This window comes from Notothenia coriiceps, unplaced genomic scaffold (genome assembly GCF_000735185.1).
Source record: "Notothenia coriiceps isolate Sejong01 unplaced genomic scaffold, NC01 NC01_scaffold00024668, whole genome shotgun sequence".
Taxonomy (NCBI): Eukaryota; Metazoa; Chordata; class Actinopteri; order Perciformes; family Nototheniidae; genus Notothenia; species Notothenia coriiceps.
The window spans coordinates 1,371,870-1,385,966 of NW_011357369.1; the positions used below are offsets into that span (position 1 = coordinate 1,371,870).

The 14,097-nt window shown below is 41.4% G+C and overlaps 4 protein-coding genes across 5 annotated transcripts in view; all 4 read left to right on the forward strand.

Annotated features, from left to right (window-relative positions):
* yars2 (tyrosyl-tRNA synthetase 2, mitochondrial) overlaps positions 1-4,389 on the forward strand; it is a 16,345-nt gene extending 11,956 nt beyond the window's left edge. Inside the window, exons 2-5 of the mRNA XM_010782857.1 lie at positions 1,796-1,963; positions 2,083-2,238; positions 3,310-3,480; positions 3,997-4,389. Of these exons, the coding sequence (XP_010781159.1) occupies positions 1,796-1,963; positions 2,083-2,238; positions 3,310-3,480; positions 3,997-4,156 (655 nt within the window). The 3' untranslated portion in view covers positions 4,157-4,389. The remainder of the gene's footprint in view (positions 1-1,795; positions 1,964-2,082; positions 2,239-3,309; positions 3,481-3,996) is intronic.
* hsh2d (hematopoietic SH2 domain containing) overlaps positions 1-14,097 on the forward strand; it is a 364,522-nt gene that overhangs the window by 327,739 nt on the left and 22,686 nt on the right. The window lies entirely within an intron of this gene.
* si:ch73-138n13.1 (protein piccolo) overlaps positions 1-14,097 on the forward strand; it is a 129,899-nt gene that overhangs the window by 99,516 nt on the left and 16,286 nt on the right. The gene's annotated exons all lie outside the window — the stretch shown is intronic.
* On the forward strand, positions 5,818-9,811 carry cdkn1bb (cyclin dependent kinase inhibitor 1Bb). Its single transcript, XM_010782855.1, has 3 exons — positions 5,818-6,575; positions 6,850-6,977; positions 8,305-9,811. The coding sequence occupies exons 1-2, from the start codon at positions 6,143-6,145 to the stop codon at positions 6,963-6,965; spliced, it is 549 nt and encodes a 182-aa protein (XP_010781157.1). The 5' UTR covers positions 5,818-6,142; the 3' UTR covers positions 6,966-6,977; positions 8,305-9,811.

Here is a 14,097-nt window from a genome sequence, read left to right on the forward strand (position 1 = left end):
TTCTGAAGAAATCTTCCCCAGAAGACGCAGCTCAGGCGGCTTCACTCGCTGCTTCCAGTCCAGGTGTCGCGTGATACTTGCGCTTTGACCCCACGGCCGACAGCCATCCATGTGGGCAACTTGCTCGCTATCATCGGCCTGCTGCATTATCCGCAGCGCCGGGCACCATTCCTCGTGGCTCGGAGGGAGCACGGCACAAATCGGAGACCAAGCGGGAACGAGCGAGAGGGAGCGGATGTCTGCCGGAGGTTGTGGAGGAGAACACCCGCAGCATACGGGAGAGTATCCAGAGGATTTTCACAACCAACACGAAGTGCACTTTCAGCGACATTACAAGAAGTGGGCACTGGTGACTGTATTAAATAAACCTGCACTGGTACAGAGGACTGGAACGCGTGGTGGGCTTCCTGTCGGAGCCAGGGGGCACACCTCCGGATGGGGCACCTGCTGGGCACGACACAAGCGTGCAGACCGGCTGGAGCACGGAACGGGTGGGCCTCCGGGTTCACCTCCAGATGTTAGGCTATGACTTCACCACTCCCAGCATTCGGCTGCAAGATCCGCTGGGGGCTTCCGCCAGCTGGGCAACTTGATGTCTGGACATGACGTACTTCACGTAAGGCCTTCCTAATTAAATAATAGATAAAAGTTTGTGCTATGTCTCTGCTTGAGTGTTCAGAGTAGGGCCTGGGTAATATCAACATTGTCACGTTTTAGCGTTATATGGCATTGCTGCTTTTGATTTTAAGTAATCAGTAACTGTGGCTTTATTGTCCGCAAGTGGGTGAAATAATAGTGAAAACTACAGCTATTCGCACTTCAGAAAAATACCTCACTGTAAAGCAACCTTTAAACCAAGAGAAAATAAAACTCAAATCTAAATCGATATCTGGGCTCATATTACTATATTTAATAATAATAAAATAATGCATTTGTACCGTTCTATGGGCACTTTCAAAGCTCTCAGGACGACTCTACAGAGCATAATTAAAAAACAAGCAACCAAAGAAGCATCAACACAGCTAATTCAAGACTTGAAAAAACAAAGACTTAAAACGACTCAATCCGTTTTGAAGAATTAGATATTGAATACGCCAGTTTAAAAAGGTGGGTTTCAGGCTGGGATTTGAAAGTTGAGAGTAGTCCATAATTGCGGATGTCTCGTGGCGAGACGAGTCAGAGACGGGGGGCAGAAGTGGCTGAAGGCTCTGACCCCATGGTCGGGCAGGCGGGCAGAAGGTACAGGAGTTGGGAAGCAGAGGAAGATCGGAGGGCACGAGAGTCGGGAGTGTAGATGTGAAGGAGTTCAGAGAGATATGGAGGTGCAAGAGTGTGAAGGGCCTTGAAAGGTGATTTTCGATTTTAAAATCGATGCGGTATTTAACGGGAGCCAATGAAGTTGTTGAAGAACCGGAGTGATATGATCAATGGAAGGAGTTCTGGTAATGATACGGGCGTCCAAAATGTTTATATAATATAGATATATTGGCTAACCCTTGGTCAGGTCAGGAACTTATGAACCGAATGTGGTCTTTTGTTAATTAGAAACAATTTATGATTTCTAACTTCATAACTAAATACAAATCTGTAAGATTCAATTTGGAGGCACTGAGCAGCTGGACAATTTGATGTAACATCTCACCAGGAAATCCTTTCTAACTATAGGCTAATGTTTTTGTCTTTGTTCGGCACAATTTATCACAATTGGATTGAAATCAAACAACATTTTGAAAACACAACATGATCATCACTGTTTGATTCCAGTCTGAAATGTGTTTTTTTTTTTTCTCTGCAGAGTGAGCGGTGAGGAGGTGTACGGCCTGACCCTCCCTCTGGTGACCAGCACTGTGGGGGACAAGCTGGGGAAGACCGCCGGCAACGCAGTGTGGCTGAACAGAAACAAGACGTCTCCCTTCGAACTCTACCAGTTCTTAGTCAGGCAGCCAGACGCCATCGTGAAACAGTAGGTGAAGATTAAGCCTGTTGCACAGTGGTGGAAGGAGCAATATGTACCACACAAGTGTACTTAAATACAGTACTTGGTTGTTTTGGCTTATGAATATTTTTGCTTTGTTATTGCAGTTACCTGAAGCTGTTCACCTTCCTGCCTCTGGCGGAGGTGGAGAGGGTGATGGAGCAGCAGAGAGAGGATCCAGAGAAACGCCTCGCACATAAACGTCTGGCCGCAGAGGTGACCAAACTGGTGCATGGGAAGGAAGGCCTCGAGAGTGCAAAGAGGTGAGAACACGCTATATGTGCTTTTCCTGTATTTAGTATTTAATGCTCTTTTATTTATGCTACTTTCTACATTCTAATATAATTCACTGCATTTTGCCATATTATCATATTTTCATTCATTCAAGTGTTTTAGTTTTTAAGGTTCTTTGTTTATTTAAATTTAGTGTAAATACCTGTCTTTAGTGTTCTTTTTTTAATGCTAAATTGTTTCTTAAAAATACTTATTTTTTATTATCCTTATACATTTATTTTTGTACCTACTATTGCAGCTTATTTTCTCAGATTGTTTATGTTCGCACAACCAGATACCAAATCAAATTTCTTGTATGTGTAAACGTACCTGGCAATAAACTTGATTCTGATTCTGATACATACTTTCTTTGAATTGGGTTTAAGGGAGCAGCAACTCATTCAGTTTGAGAATAAAAGGCTATAACTGAAAATGTCACTCTTCTGTGATTGCCCCATGACCTCTGACCTCCTTAGCCGCGTTCACACCGGAGTACTTTTCCCCTTTAGTTCCGTTAGTACCCCTTATGTTGCGTTCACACCAAAATGGAGTACTTAGTGCCGGGAACTTTTACCCCTATTTTTAGTGCCTACTATAGAGGTGGTACTATCCTGGGGAGAACAAAGTACCAATTTCTGATTTGCTGGGCGAATTGCAAACCACGCCCCGTAAAACTCTGAAAAAGTTTTGTGAAGCCGCCATTGTATTTGTGGCATTAGCATTATTAGTACTAGCATTAGCCCCGCGCACCAACGGAGAGAGAATAACTTAGGGCAACACAAAAAAAAAAACATGGTAGCGGTGGAGATGAGGAGGTGTCGGCGTTCTGGCCGGAAGGCAGCTTCTACTTCCGGCCGGGGACTCCGGGTGGCAGAATACGGCTAATTTGCGTAATCTTCCCTCAGGGAAAAGTACTCCGGTGTGAACGCGATTGGTATCTAGTGCCCTGGGGTAATAAGTGCCGGGGCACTAAGTGCTGGAAAGTACGCGGTGTGAACCCGGCTCTTGCACAGGGGGTAATCCTCAGACAAGAACAGTTATATTGTATATTCTTTTTCCAGATGTACAAACGCGCTGTACCACAGCAGCGTGCAGGCTTTGGAGGAAATGAGTGACGAGGAGCTTCAGCAGCTCTTCAGGGAGGCTCCCTTCCACGAGCTGTTGTTGGAGCCGGGGACCACGGTCGTAGACGCCTGTCGCAGCGTCAACGCCATCCCAGAGGGACCCAGAGGGTAGGTTGTCCTGTTTTAAAGCCACAGTCCAAAAGCTATCTGATATCATAATCTGGAGCTTAAATCATCTCACAATATTTCGGGGTCAGCTCTGGTTGAGGAAAGCGACTATAGCACTGTGTTTGGTTAAAGGTCCAGTTTGTAGGATTAAGCTGCACTTAAGAGTGAGGGTTTCAGAAAGCAACACACCAAACAACTTTCCCTTTCAAGCATGTAGAGAACTACAGAGACGTTCTGTTCTGGAGTCAATTGCTTAACTCTATGATCAACAGTACCAACTACGATCTTTAAAGAAAAATGTTGGCAACACAATTTCATCAATAGTGAAAATGCACCTTATTGTCTAAGACTATATAATGGAATACTTTACTATGACTTTTTTTCAGCATGCTATATTCAAACTAAATATATACAATTGATACATACATATATAAATGATGTGAAACAAAGAACAGCATCACTTATTATCTAGCATAAACTGTGCACTAACTGACTGTTTTAATTGTTTGTGTGCAGGTATCAAATGGTGTTGGCGGGAGCCGTGTCGATCAACCACATGTGTGTGGACAAACCAGAGCAGGTGCTGATCCCCAAACTCCATATCTTATCAAATGGACTTTCCTTGCTCAAAGTGGGCAAGAAGAACTTCTACATCATCAAGTGGCTCAGTCTCTGAGGCCGTCACGCTGCTCTCACACAGGACCAGTTTGACCTTACCTTTGATGGACTGATTGGGAAGGTAGGTGACTACCTCTGCAAGATCAGTCATGATGTGGATGGATTCATATTTTGGGACATTCTTGTTTTTTTTGGCTTAAAACCTTGAGTTAGGCCAAATATTGTCATATAAATATGTATATGTACAGACATTTAACTAAAGCTATGGTATTAAAAAGCGTTTGATATAAAGATTGTGGCCTGCTGACTTTCTGCTGCTGCTAAAGAGATTTTGGAAAGTGAACACTAGAGGGCAGCATTGTCCAAGTCATAATGGTGATATTACCCACAGCTGCGCTTCTTCCCCTGCTGACCCAACAGGTAATTAATAGCTGACGGTAAAATGAAGTTGCATAATTTCTCGCAAACAGTATATAGTTCTATTTTAGGCTTATCTTGTTTTTTCATCTTTATGTGAACATGAGGTCCACATGTCTCTTATTGTGGCTGATCTTTCGGTCTTACTGGTCGAAGGTGTAAACTGTAGCACAAAGAAAAGAATGAGGATTTGGATAAATTCCCCAAAAAACACATCCACTTTGAAGATTGTTTGGAGAATCCAAAAATGTGATAATTATATTATTTATTTTTAAAAATGTCAAGGGTTTGGCATTTCCTTTTCCCCTGCAGTACAGTGTTCACTGTGGTGTAAATAACTCGTACTATCAGCATGCTGGGCCTTTGCCTGTCATTCTTTGTTCTTGTTTCTTGCCTTTGCAGACTATTGAATTGGAAAAATATTTTCAAGGCTCTCTAGTTCTTGTACATCTGTTCTTCACTTTTCTCCTGGGGGCCGGTGGAGATGAGGACGGACTCTGGTGTGTGCTGACCTTGACTTACCTCTCAGCTCCAGAGAATTGGTGGGAATACCATATCATAAGGATACCCTTTTACCCAGTTTGCAGATTTGTTTTTACATGCTGGGCATTGTTGGATTGTTCGTGGATGGATGGGGGGGGGTTATACCTTCCTCAATAGTGACCACTACACCTTGAGGCTTTAGCTTTCCAGAATCAGTTATATCTCTCTCTCTATATATATTAATTTTTTTCTGATTTGTATATGTATTTAAGATATTAAAAAAATGTATTGTTTAATTAAAGAAATTAGGCCTTAGATGTATGAAAGGAATAGGGTAATCTAAAATGAAAAACAAAGTTGTCATAAGTCTAAAACTGTTGTGATTTCTCAAAAAATTCCATTGTGCTATATTATGTAAATATTTAAATCTAAGCCAAAGTCAGCTTTTAGAATTTTTTCTCATTTGGTCACTTGCATTGAAAACATGTTAACTGATTAACAACTATTCTTATTGGTCCAAAAGTCAAATGCAACGTGTATTTTTTTAAGAGTGTCAACAAATGTTTAATTTAGAGGTTATGTTGCAACTGTTTTCACAGTAACAATTTATTTTAAACATATTTTTCAAAACCGTCTTGAGTGGAGATGAGAACAACGTTGATTTCGGTGTAGCATCCATACGTGCTGAACGTTAGAGCCTGGTGCAACTAGCTGTTCCCCCTTAAGAGAGGGGGCGGGCTTAAGCGCCTCGACCAATGAGCGACCTTCTTTGCGTTTAAATAGCTCTGTGTGTCAATCTTTTTTTTCCTCCCCCTTTAGTCAATCTCCACTCAGATCCCAAGTACATCTCTCAATCGCCATATTGGGTACTGAGGTTCGTCCACAGTTCCTCTCACTACGGGACCAGACTGACAGAGGCTTCAGTTCCTGGGCACTTTGTTTTGATGAACCGTGGAGACTACTTTCGGCTTGAAAACACCGCGACCGTTACCGTTTCCAGCCCGACGAATGCATGGCATAAGTCGTTTTACGCTTGTTTTGGAGCCTGTTCAACCGACGAGGAGATACCCGTTGTTTTTGAGTGTGTTGTGAAAACTGTACGGCTGTTTGTTAAAAAAAAAAATAGTTTTTCTTTTGGGGGAAAATGTCAGATGTTCGACTATCAAACGGGAGCCCGACGCTGGAGCGGACGGACTCCCGGGTGTCGGATCACCCGAAACCGTCCGCCTGCAGAAGCCTCTTCGGCTCGCTGGATCACGAAGAGTTAAAGAGGGATTTAAAGGGACACTTGCGGGAGATGGAAGAGGCTGCCACCGCCAAGTGGGGCTTCGACTTCTCTAATCACACGCCGCTGTCTCACGGCAGGCTTGAGTGGGAGGTAGTGGATAGCAGAGACGTGCCGAGTTTCTACAACCGGCAGCCGCGGAGGGAGAAGAGCGTCTGCTCCGCCGGGAATAATGTGGATCTAAACGGGAACCATCACTGTGTTGTGGTGCCCGAAGACACGGACAGGGCGGACGGGCAGATGGAGTGCACGGAGCAGTGCACCGGGCTGAGGAAAAGACCTGCATGCCACGGTACTTAATTTGCACCAAAATTACTCATATTTTCACCTCTGTGTGTTAAATTAGCAGGTAGTCCGGCTGGTGCTTATGCAACAGATCGATCACAGTGGGGGTATGTCGCCCATCAGGCTTAAAAGCACTAGGGACATTTTTTTGTATTATCTTATAAAATGCAACATCATGGGAAATGGTGGGCTAGCATGCAGAAGTTCAGTTACATTGGACATCATTTTATTTTTTATGCATTTTCAGTAGTTTTCACTGACTTTTCCCTTTGCCTTTGCAGAGCCCTCGGCCCAGAATAAGAGGTCACACAGCAGCTCAGAGGAGGTTACTTGTCCAAGTCTGAGCCACTCGACAGAAAAAACACCCAGAAAAACCAGTCCCAAGAGGCAAACGTGAAGACCAGAAACGGTAAGAATTACATTTTATGCAACCTAAAAATAACGTAATGGGCTTCTCCATGATGTTACAATAGTTGGTTCTCTATGAGCGTCAGTGTAGACAATTAAGACTAACGTAGCGTCCCCCTCTTCCAGCTGTTTGTCTCGAAAGCCAGAAGTAAATGAAGAAAACGCTGTGAATTTATTTTTTATTTTTATGGAATACGCTGTTTTTCCTTAATGCAAGTTATTTTGCATTTAGATGGAATAATATTCAAATTTGGATTTAAGCTTGTGTGCAGCTTTGACATGCAACGTACTGTTGTCAGGCTTCTCCATTCATATAGTACGCTAGTAATAGTGTGTTGGTGTGAGTAAAAGTGGTTACGGCAGCAGGTAGACTTTCAGTTGTATTTCTTCACTCAAACCTCTTTCGATTTACTATAATCGATGCAAGAGGGTTCTGAGTAAGACCAGGAAAGCCGCGGCTGCACATTTTCACCTCTTTACTACAAGCTGTGCGTGCCACGGCGAGCCTGAGTCTCCCTCTGAACTGTAAACAACAAGTGCTGAACAACAGTGTAGTAGTAACACGTCAGCAGCCACTGCCCTCGGCGCAGGGACGGGAAGGGGCTGGTCTCTGTGAGTGTATGTGTGAGTGCTGCACACACTTTGCACACTAATGTTACAACACACACACATCTGTCTCCGTTGGAGAGTGTGCAGAAGAGCCGCGCAGCTCTGAAAACAAGTGCGCGTGTGGGTCACGGCAGAGGGAGGATATGCATTGTAGTGGCAGGATTGGAATAGGCAACGCAGAAGAGCAGTACAATACACCCACGTCTCCTTTTGTAGTGTATTTTATATTTGTGAAAACTGGTGGTCTTTTTAAGGTAGCACTGAAATATATTCAAAACATGTTTCTGATGAAGAAAATGAAACGCAAGTTTGTTACATTTTTCTTTACATGCATGCTTTTCCATTATGGTGGCAACCTTTTTAAAAATCCTATATATTACTAAGCGTAGAAGACAGTGCAAGTGCTGATCTGTAATCACACCTGCTATTTTTAATCCTGTAAGATTTTGCATAAAGTCAAATGAATGAGCAAACAGAAAAATTGCATGAATTCAGCCAATGGAAATTGTAGTGCATTTATTTTCTTTCTGGATACTGTTTTGCTGCTTTAAAGTTATTCCTCCAGCAAATAGAAAAGCGCCATTTTTTTATTTCTAGAAAACTATGCACTGTTCTCTCAATTCTCACTCATGTGCAAAGGTTTTCTGCAAGTGTTGCATGAAGCAGTTTGTCTCGACCGTACAGCCTCTTACTTTTCTCTTATTCAATTTTCCCCACAGAGCCGAAGATGTATTCCCCCTTTGTACGTGGGAAACCTCAGTGTTGGCCGACTTTGGAAGAGGAACTACACAGCATCAGAAACATATCAGCTCTCCAGAAGACGGGGGAGGACGCTGTTGAAGCACTGAATAGAAACACTAAAGTTGTGGCACTCAATTAAAAAAGTTACTGCCTCTAAAAGCAGTCAATGTAGCAGTGTGCAATTAGGTTTGATTTCCTTTTTTGCTCCTTTTTTTTTTACTACCTGTGTGTAAATAAATATACATATTATATTATATTTCTCTCCATATGTAGCACATACGAAAACATGATTTGAACACAAATCCTTTATGTAAAAAGGTGTGAATTTTGATTTGACTTGAAGAATTGCAGTGTAGTTTGATAACGTGTTTCCAAAATGCTGTTATAATTTTTTTGTTATTTTATTTTCTGAAAAGCAGTGTGACTTGGACAAAGTCCCTAATTGCTACAACTTAAAGAAAATCATGGATTCTTACAGTTTCTTAACAGTGTATCTTCACTCCGTCATCTTCCTAACTCAGCTGTGAAGAACGGTACAAATGTAGCTCATCTGTTTTTTATTTGTCCTCACTTCAGTGTCACGTAGTGCAGAGTCTCATAGTATCCATTGCCCCTGGAAAACAACACAGGAAAAAAAATGTAACACGTCTTAGGACTTCCTTTTGATAACCCCATTATTTATTTTGTGAACGGTGCTTTTAGCATCAGTTAAATCCTGGAATATGACCTATTTTTCTCCTGCAAACCTCAGCCACATTGTAATGGTGTTTGATTTATTGAGGTACTCAGATATTGAAGGACAAAGACCGTACCGAGAGGAGGACTTTACAACACAAGCTGTGCACACTGCACAGCTTGTGTTGTAAAGTCATCCTCTCCCCAACAATATATTTGACTCTTGCATCAGCCTTAATGCTCTTCAGAGAGGAGGTTTGAATGTCCTACAATACCAAATACATGGTTGCTTCAGCATGGTTAGTACAGCCTGTGCGCCTTAATCGACTTCACATTTTTTTGTGATAACTTTTACTTAAATTTTCATTTGTAATTATTTCACCAATGTTGTTAGCCTGCTGAGGATGCAAATGTGAGTGTCTAAAAGCTTCCCTTATTTGCCTAAAGTGTGGGTTATATTCAAAGAGACCAGTGTACACAGCTCGTATCTGAAATACAGTCACCATGCCTGTGTATTTGTGTAAATCTTTGCAATGTACCTTTGTACATAATTTTGTAAAAACACTGAGAAATTATACTAACTTATTTATGTCAAGCTTTTTTTATGTAGAATAAAAATGGGTTTTTGATTACGGTTATCCAAAGTGGCATTTACTTTATTATATTTGTCTTTTTTGTAAAAGCATATTTTTGGTAGTTTTGTTTTCTTATCAACAAGGTTGCAAACTGAGCCTGATAAAATATTTGATGTGCATTTTGTAATGTGGTTATAAAGTGTTGCAATCAATTAAAAGAGAAAATTAAATCTGACTTGTTGCTTTTTACACTTGGTGTAAATACACCCTGGAATGCATACACACACACTGTTTGGTTTTATCTGTTAAACCTTCTTATTCCCCAAGCTAAACCTAATTAAATAACTGCAGAACATTTAAAACAACCTTTTATCACTGTTAAAATCCAAAACACACTTTTGAAAGTTCTTGCAGGCATCCTGATGAATGTAATGATACTCCCTAATATGAATCCACAAGCGTTTTTGTGCTGACTGATGATTGACACTTTGGTTATCCAATGAAAAGGAGTGTGGAAAGCAGACCACTTGTTGCAGCCAGTCACATTCAGTAACTTTTCATGGAAAAGAAGAATGTTAGTGCCTTTAGCTCAGAATACGATCCTAAACTGTTGGGGGAAATACGGCAACTATTTTATTTTTTTAGTAGCTTCAGTATTTCTGTCAGTGTGTGTTTTGGTATTTGTGTGTGTGTCTACACAAGTGAGTGTGTGAGAGAACAGTGTGTTTTCACTTATGATTCTCTTTGGTTTGTTTTAAACTATAGTACATGTTCATCTAAATCTTACATAATTTCTGCTATTAATAAGGTGACATTATTTATATTTTATTGGAAAAATACACATCTTTGCAAAATGTGCTACGAGTAGTGTTGACACTGAATTCAACTTTGGAAGTGTATTTTTTGAAATCCTATTTTTATTTGTTTAAAGAATTCATGATTTAAATATCATATTATATAATTTTATATTTTAAATGCTCGATAGTTATTGATTATATTTTTTCCAAGATATTTAGCGATGGGATAAAAATATTAAATGAGCCTACCGTAAAATAACCTTATAATATATATATTAATCAAGTATAGATCGCCTCCCATCACAACATCCTTAATGTTCCCAAGATACATCACCGGGCAGGTATTTGGGATTCCATAACCCAAAATAATAATAATATATATACACATATATACATACATACATACATACACACACACACACAATCAGAAAGCAAAGTGTTAACCTGCCAACACGATGGGCAAAAGACAAACCCAATTGAGAATCTCCCCCTCACTACCGAACCAAAATCGTCATTGGAACCCGGTGGAGTTGTGGAGCGACCTGCACGCAGGCAACACCACAAAATCACGCGGACGTGCCCCCGAGACAGCTGTCCGTAAACAGCTGACACTAACCACCTCGCCACAACACTATGAAAAAAACAAACAGACGCAACCCAAGGGGAAACGCCACTTATGCCTTTACAAAAGCGTTTCAAACAGCAACCCTCTGATTGGCACGCAAAACCTGACGCCATGTCAAACAGGCTTCCTGAAACACAAAAGACATGATGTGTCCCCCAAAATAGCAGCGCCAAGCCAGCACACAACTGGACCACATCAACTAATCAGCTGCTCAATGACACCATGTGCTCTTAGCACTACACACACTTTTAACCAAACTTTCTACAAATAACCCGTAGAACGAGCCCCCATTTGCTATGACACACCATATCCACGTTTAACAAAATATATTTAAACAAAACATTCAAATCAACCAAATTAATTAAGTGCAAAACAAGCAAAGCAAAGTATGAGGTGTGGATTTCAGTGGTATCAGCAGTGTAAATGCAGGGTAAGGATTGTATGGACATGTGTGTTGAAGAGGCTGGATGCAGCACAGCCACACCCTCTCCAGATGAACCCACAGGGGCATCACATGACTTAAATGCTTCAAAACAACTCAATGTTTATTGTAATGAAACTTTTAATATTGTTTTATTTTACAAAAAACATATCGTCATTGTGAGTGATGTGTGGCAGCAGCAGAGCCCTAATCCGTGACTAAACGCTCTTTGACCCGAGGTAACTTTACTACACATGTGTCTGACTCTCTGTCATGGCACATCTTCTGCTGTAGAAACCAAATGATTGCTCTCACTGCACGGCATCTCCATGTTTCGTCCTCCTGCCACAGACACAGGAAGACAACTGCAGCAGTGTGTGTGTGTGTGTGTGTGTGTGTGTGTGTGTGTGTGTGTGTGTGTGTGTGTGTGTGGGGGGGTGGGGGTCCGGTCCTGAAGTGTGCAGGTGGGTAACCTCAGCTCAGCCATCCACCCCCACTCTGAGCCCAGCCCATTGTCCCAGTGTGTGGGCTTTTGTGTGGAGGGCCATTGTGAGGGGCCAGGGCCGGCCACTGTTGTGTCTGGGGTTCCTCTGCCCAGACAAAGGGCCCGTCTAGGAGCCTCCACCCTGCCCAAACAGAGGCTGACTGACTGACTGACTGACTGACTGACTGACTGACTGACTGACTTGGTGGCTGTTGGATTAACTGATTGATTGGCTGGAGTGTGTGTGTGTGTGTGTGTGTGTGTGTGTGTGTGTGTGTGTGTGTGTGTGTGTGTGTGTGTGTGTGTGTGTGTGTGTGTGTGTGTGTGTGTGTGTCAGCCAATCATCAGTCCTCAAAATGCACCATTGTTAACTGTTTTGAATATTTTGAACAAGAATAAGGAGCTCCTAATGCATTTTTTTTTGTAATAACAGGTTCTTGCATCTTTGCTTTTTAATGTAGTATTTTTTATGTTTTTATAACAATTAATATTATTATATTTTTAATTGATAAGGTATTTTTGAAAACATAAAAACTAAATTGAAGCATATTGTTGTGGAGAGTGTGAAAATGTTGGTTGCCCATGGTTAAACATTTTGTTATCAAATGACAAAACTAAATTAATTGAAATAAAGTGTAAAACTTCCCTCCAAAAATGCAGTTGCTGAGTGGTGTGAGTGTGTTTTTTTGTGTGTGTGTGTGTGTCATTTAGTTAGAGCATTGCAGTGGGAAAACTGGTTTCTTCTATTTAGTGAGAGCCTTTTACAGCAATGAGAGGTGTAAACAACCTTTTTTTATTATGTGGAATTTTTTGAAACATGGGGATTTCTTATTTTGTATTTCTTCATACAATGGGACATCATATCTCACCACACACACAGTGACAACATGTTCTGTTGTTTTTTTAAGCCTGACACATTTTCTTTGTGAAATACACATTTAGAAAAAGGGTATAGCTACTACAAATGTTAGGCTTTGGCAGTCTTGTCAACAGCACCACTTAATCAAATCTCTCTGTCCTGCGTACAACCTCTTGCCAGATAATGTCTCATCATGCAATGTAATTTCTCTCTAAAAGGCTCATCAGCACTGAGTCTTTGCTGAACAACTCCTCGGAGACTATGTCTGCCGAAACTAAACTGTTACTTGTGAGCATTGCAAAAAGGACCACAGATAACAAGGTCAGTTATTCAGAAGGGCAGAGATAAGACTTCCCTGTGTGGCCACAATGATGCAACAGTATCTCTGCTTGCATAAGAAACACCTTTTCAGTTACAGCAGGAATGTCCCTGAAAGCATTCCTGTAACAGTCCCACACGCCACCCAAACAAAACCACATTGAACTTGAGGAAATACCAGTAAGCCAGTCAATCAGAGAGGTGGAAAGCATCGCGGCGTGTTCCTCTCTGCCACATCTTGCATGTGCCAAGTATTCACACTTCCTTGCTATATCAACAGAAACAGGTTATCTTTTCCTGTTAACCGCCCCGGCACTTAATATAAAGTCACAAGTTCCTCCCCATGTTTCCTGCCCAGGCCACAACCCACGTCATCCAGTTATTCCCTTGGCACCTCAGGCTCTGTGAGGCCAAAGCAAGTGCCCACAAACAAACACCTTACATCCCTCTCACTCTGTCTTTTTCTTTGTTTAGTATTCACAAACGTGAAAAGCCTGTGAGCAGGGCAAATTGAATCTCAATAACTGTATTTCTGTTTTCTGAGTGTTTTAAAAAAAAATTAAAAACATGTTTTTGATAAATGTCCCCAAACTTTATTTAAGGTTGCAATACTTCCCTTTTGCTATTTATGGTACGTTTTACTTAAATTGCTGCAACACATTTCTTAGCCATGGTTAGGTACTTATTTGTCTTTATTTTAATTTCATCACCAATGTGTGCTTTTCATTTTATTATTGCATGCCTTGTTTTGTACCTGCTAGGCCACTTTTGCTTTAACACTGTAAATGTCACCGCTGTGGGACTATTAAAGGAATTTTGATTTTGAAAAGCTGTATCAATACAGGAATACTATTTCATTGAATAGCAAATCTCTGACGTCGTTATAGTTCCTCAAATGTGTGATGTGCGAAGCGCGTGAGACAGTCTGAGGGGAAGGAGGGGGGGGGAGGAGAGGTTAGGGAGATACTGCAGAGCATCGAATGACAGATGTGCAGATGTGGTGCAGGGAAGAAAGGA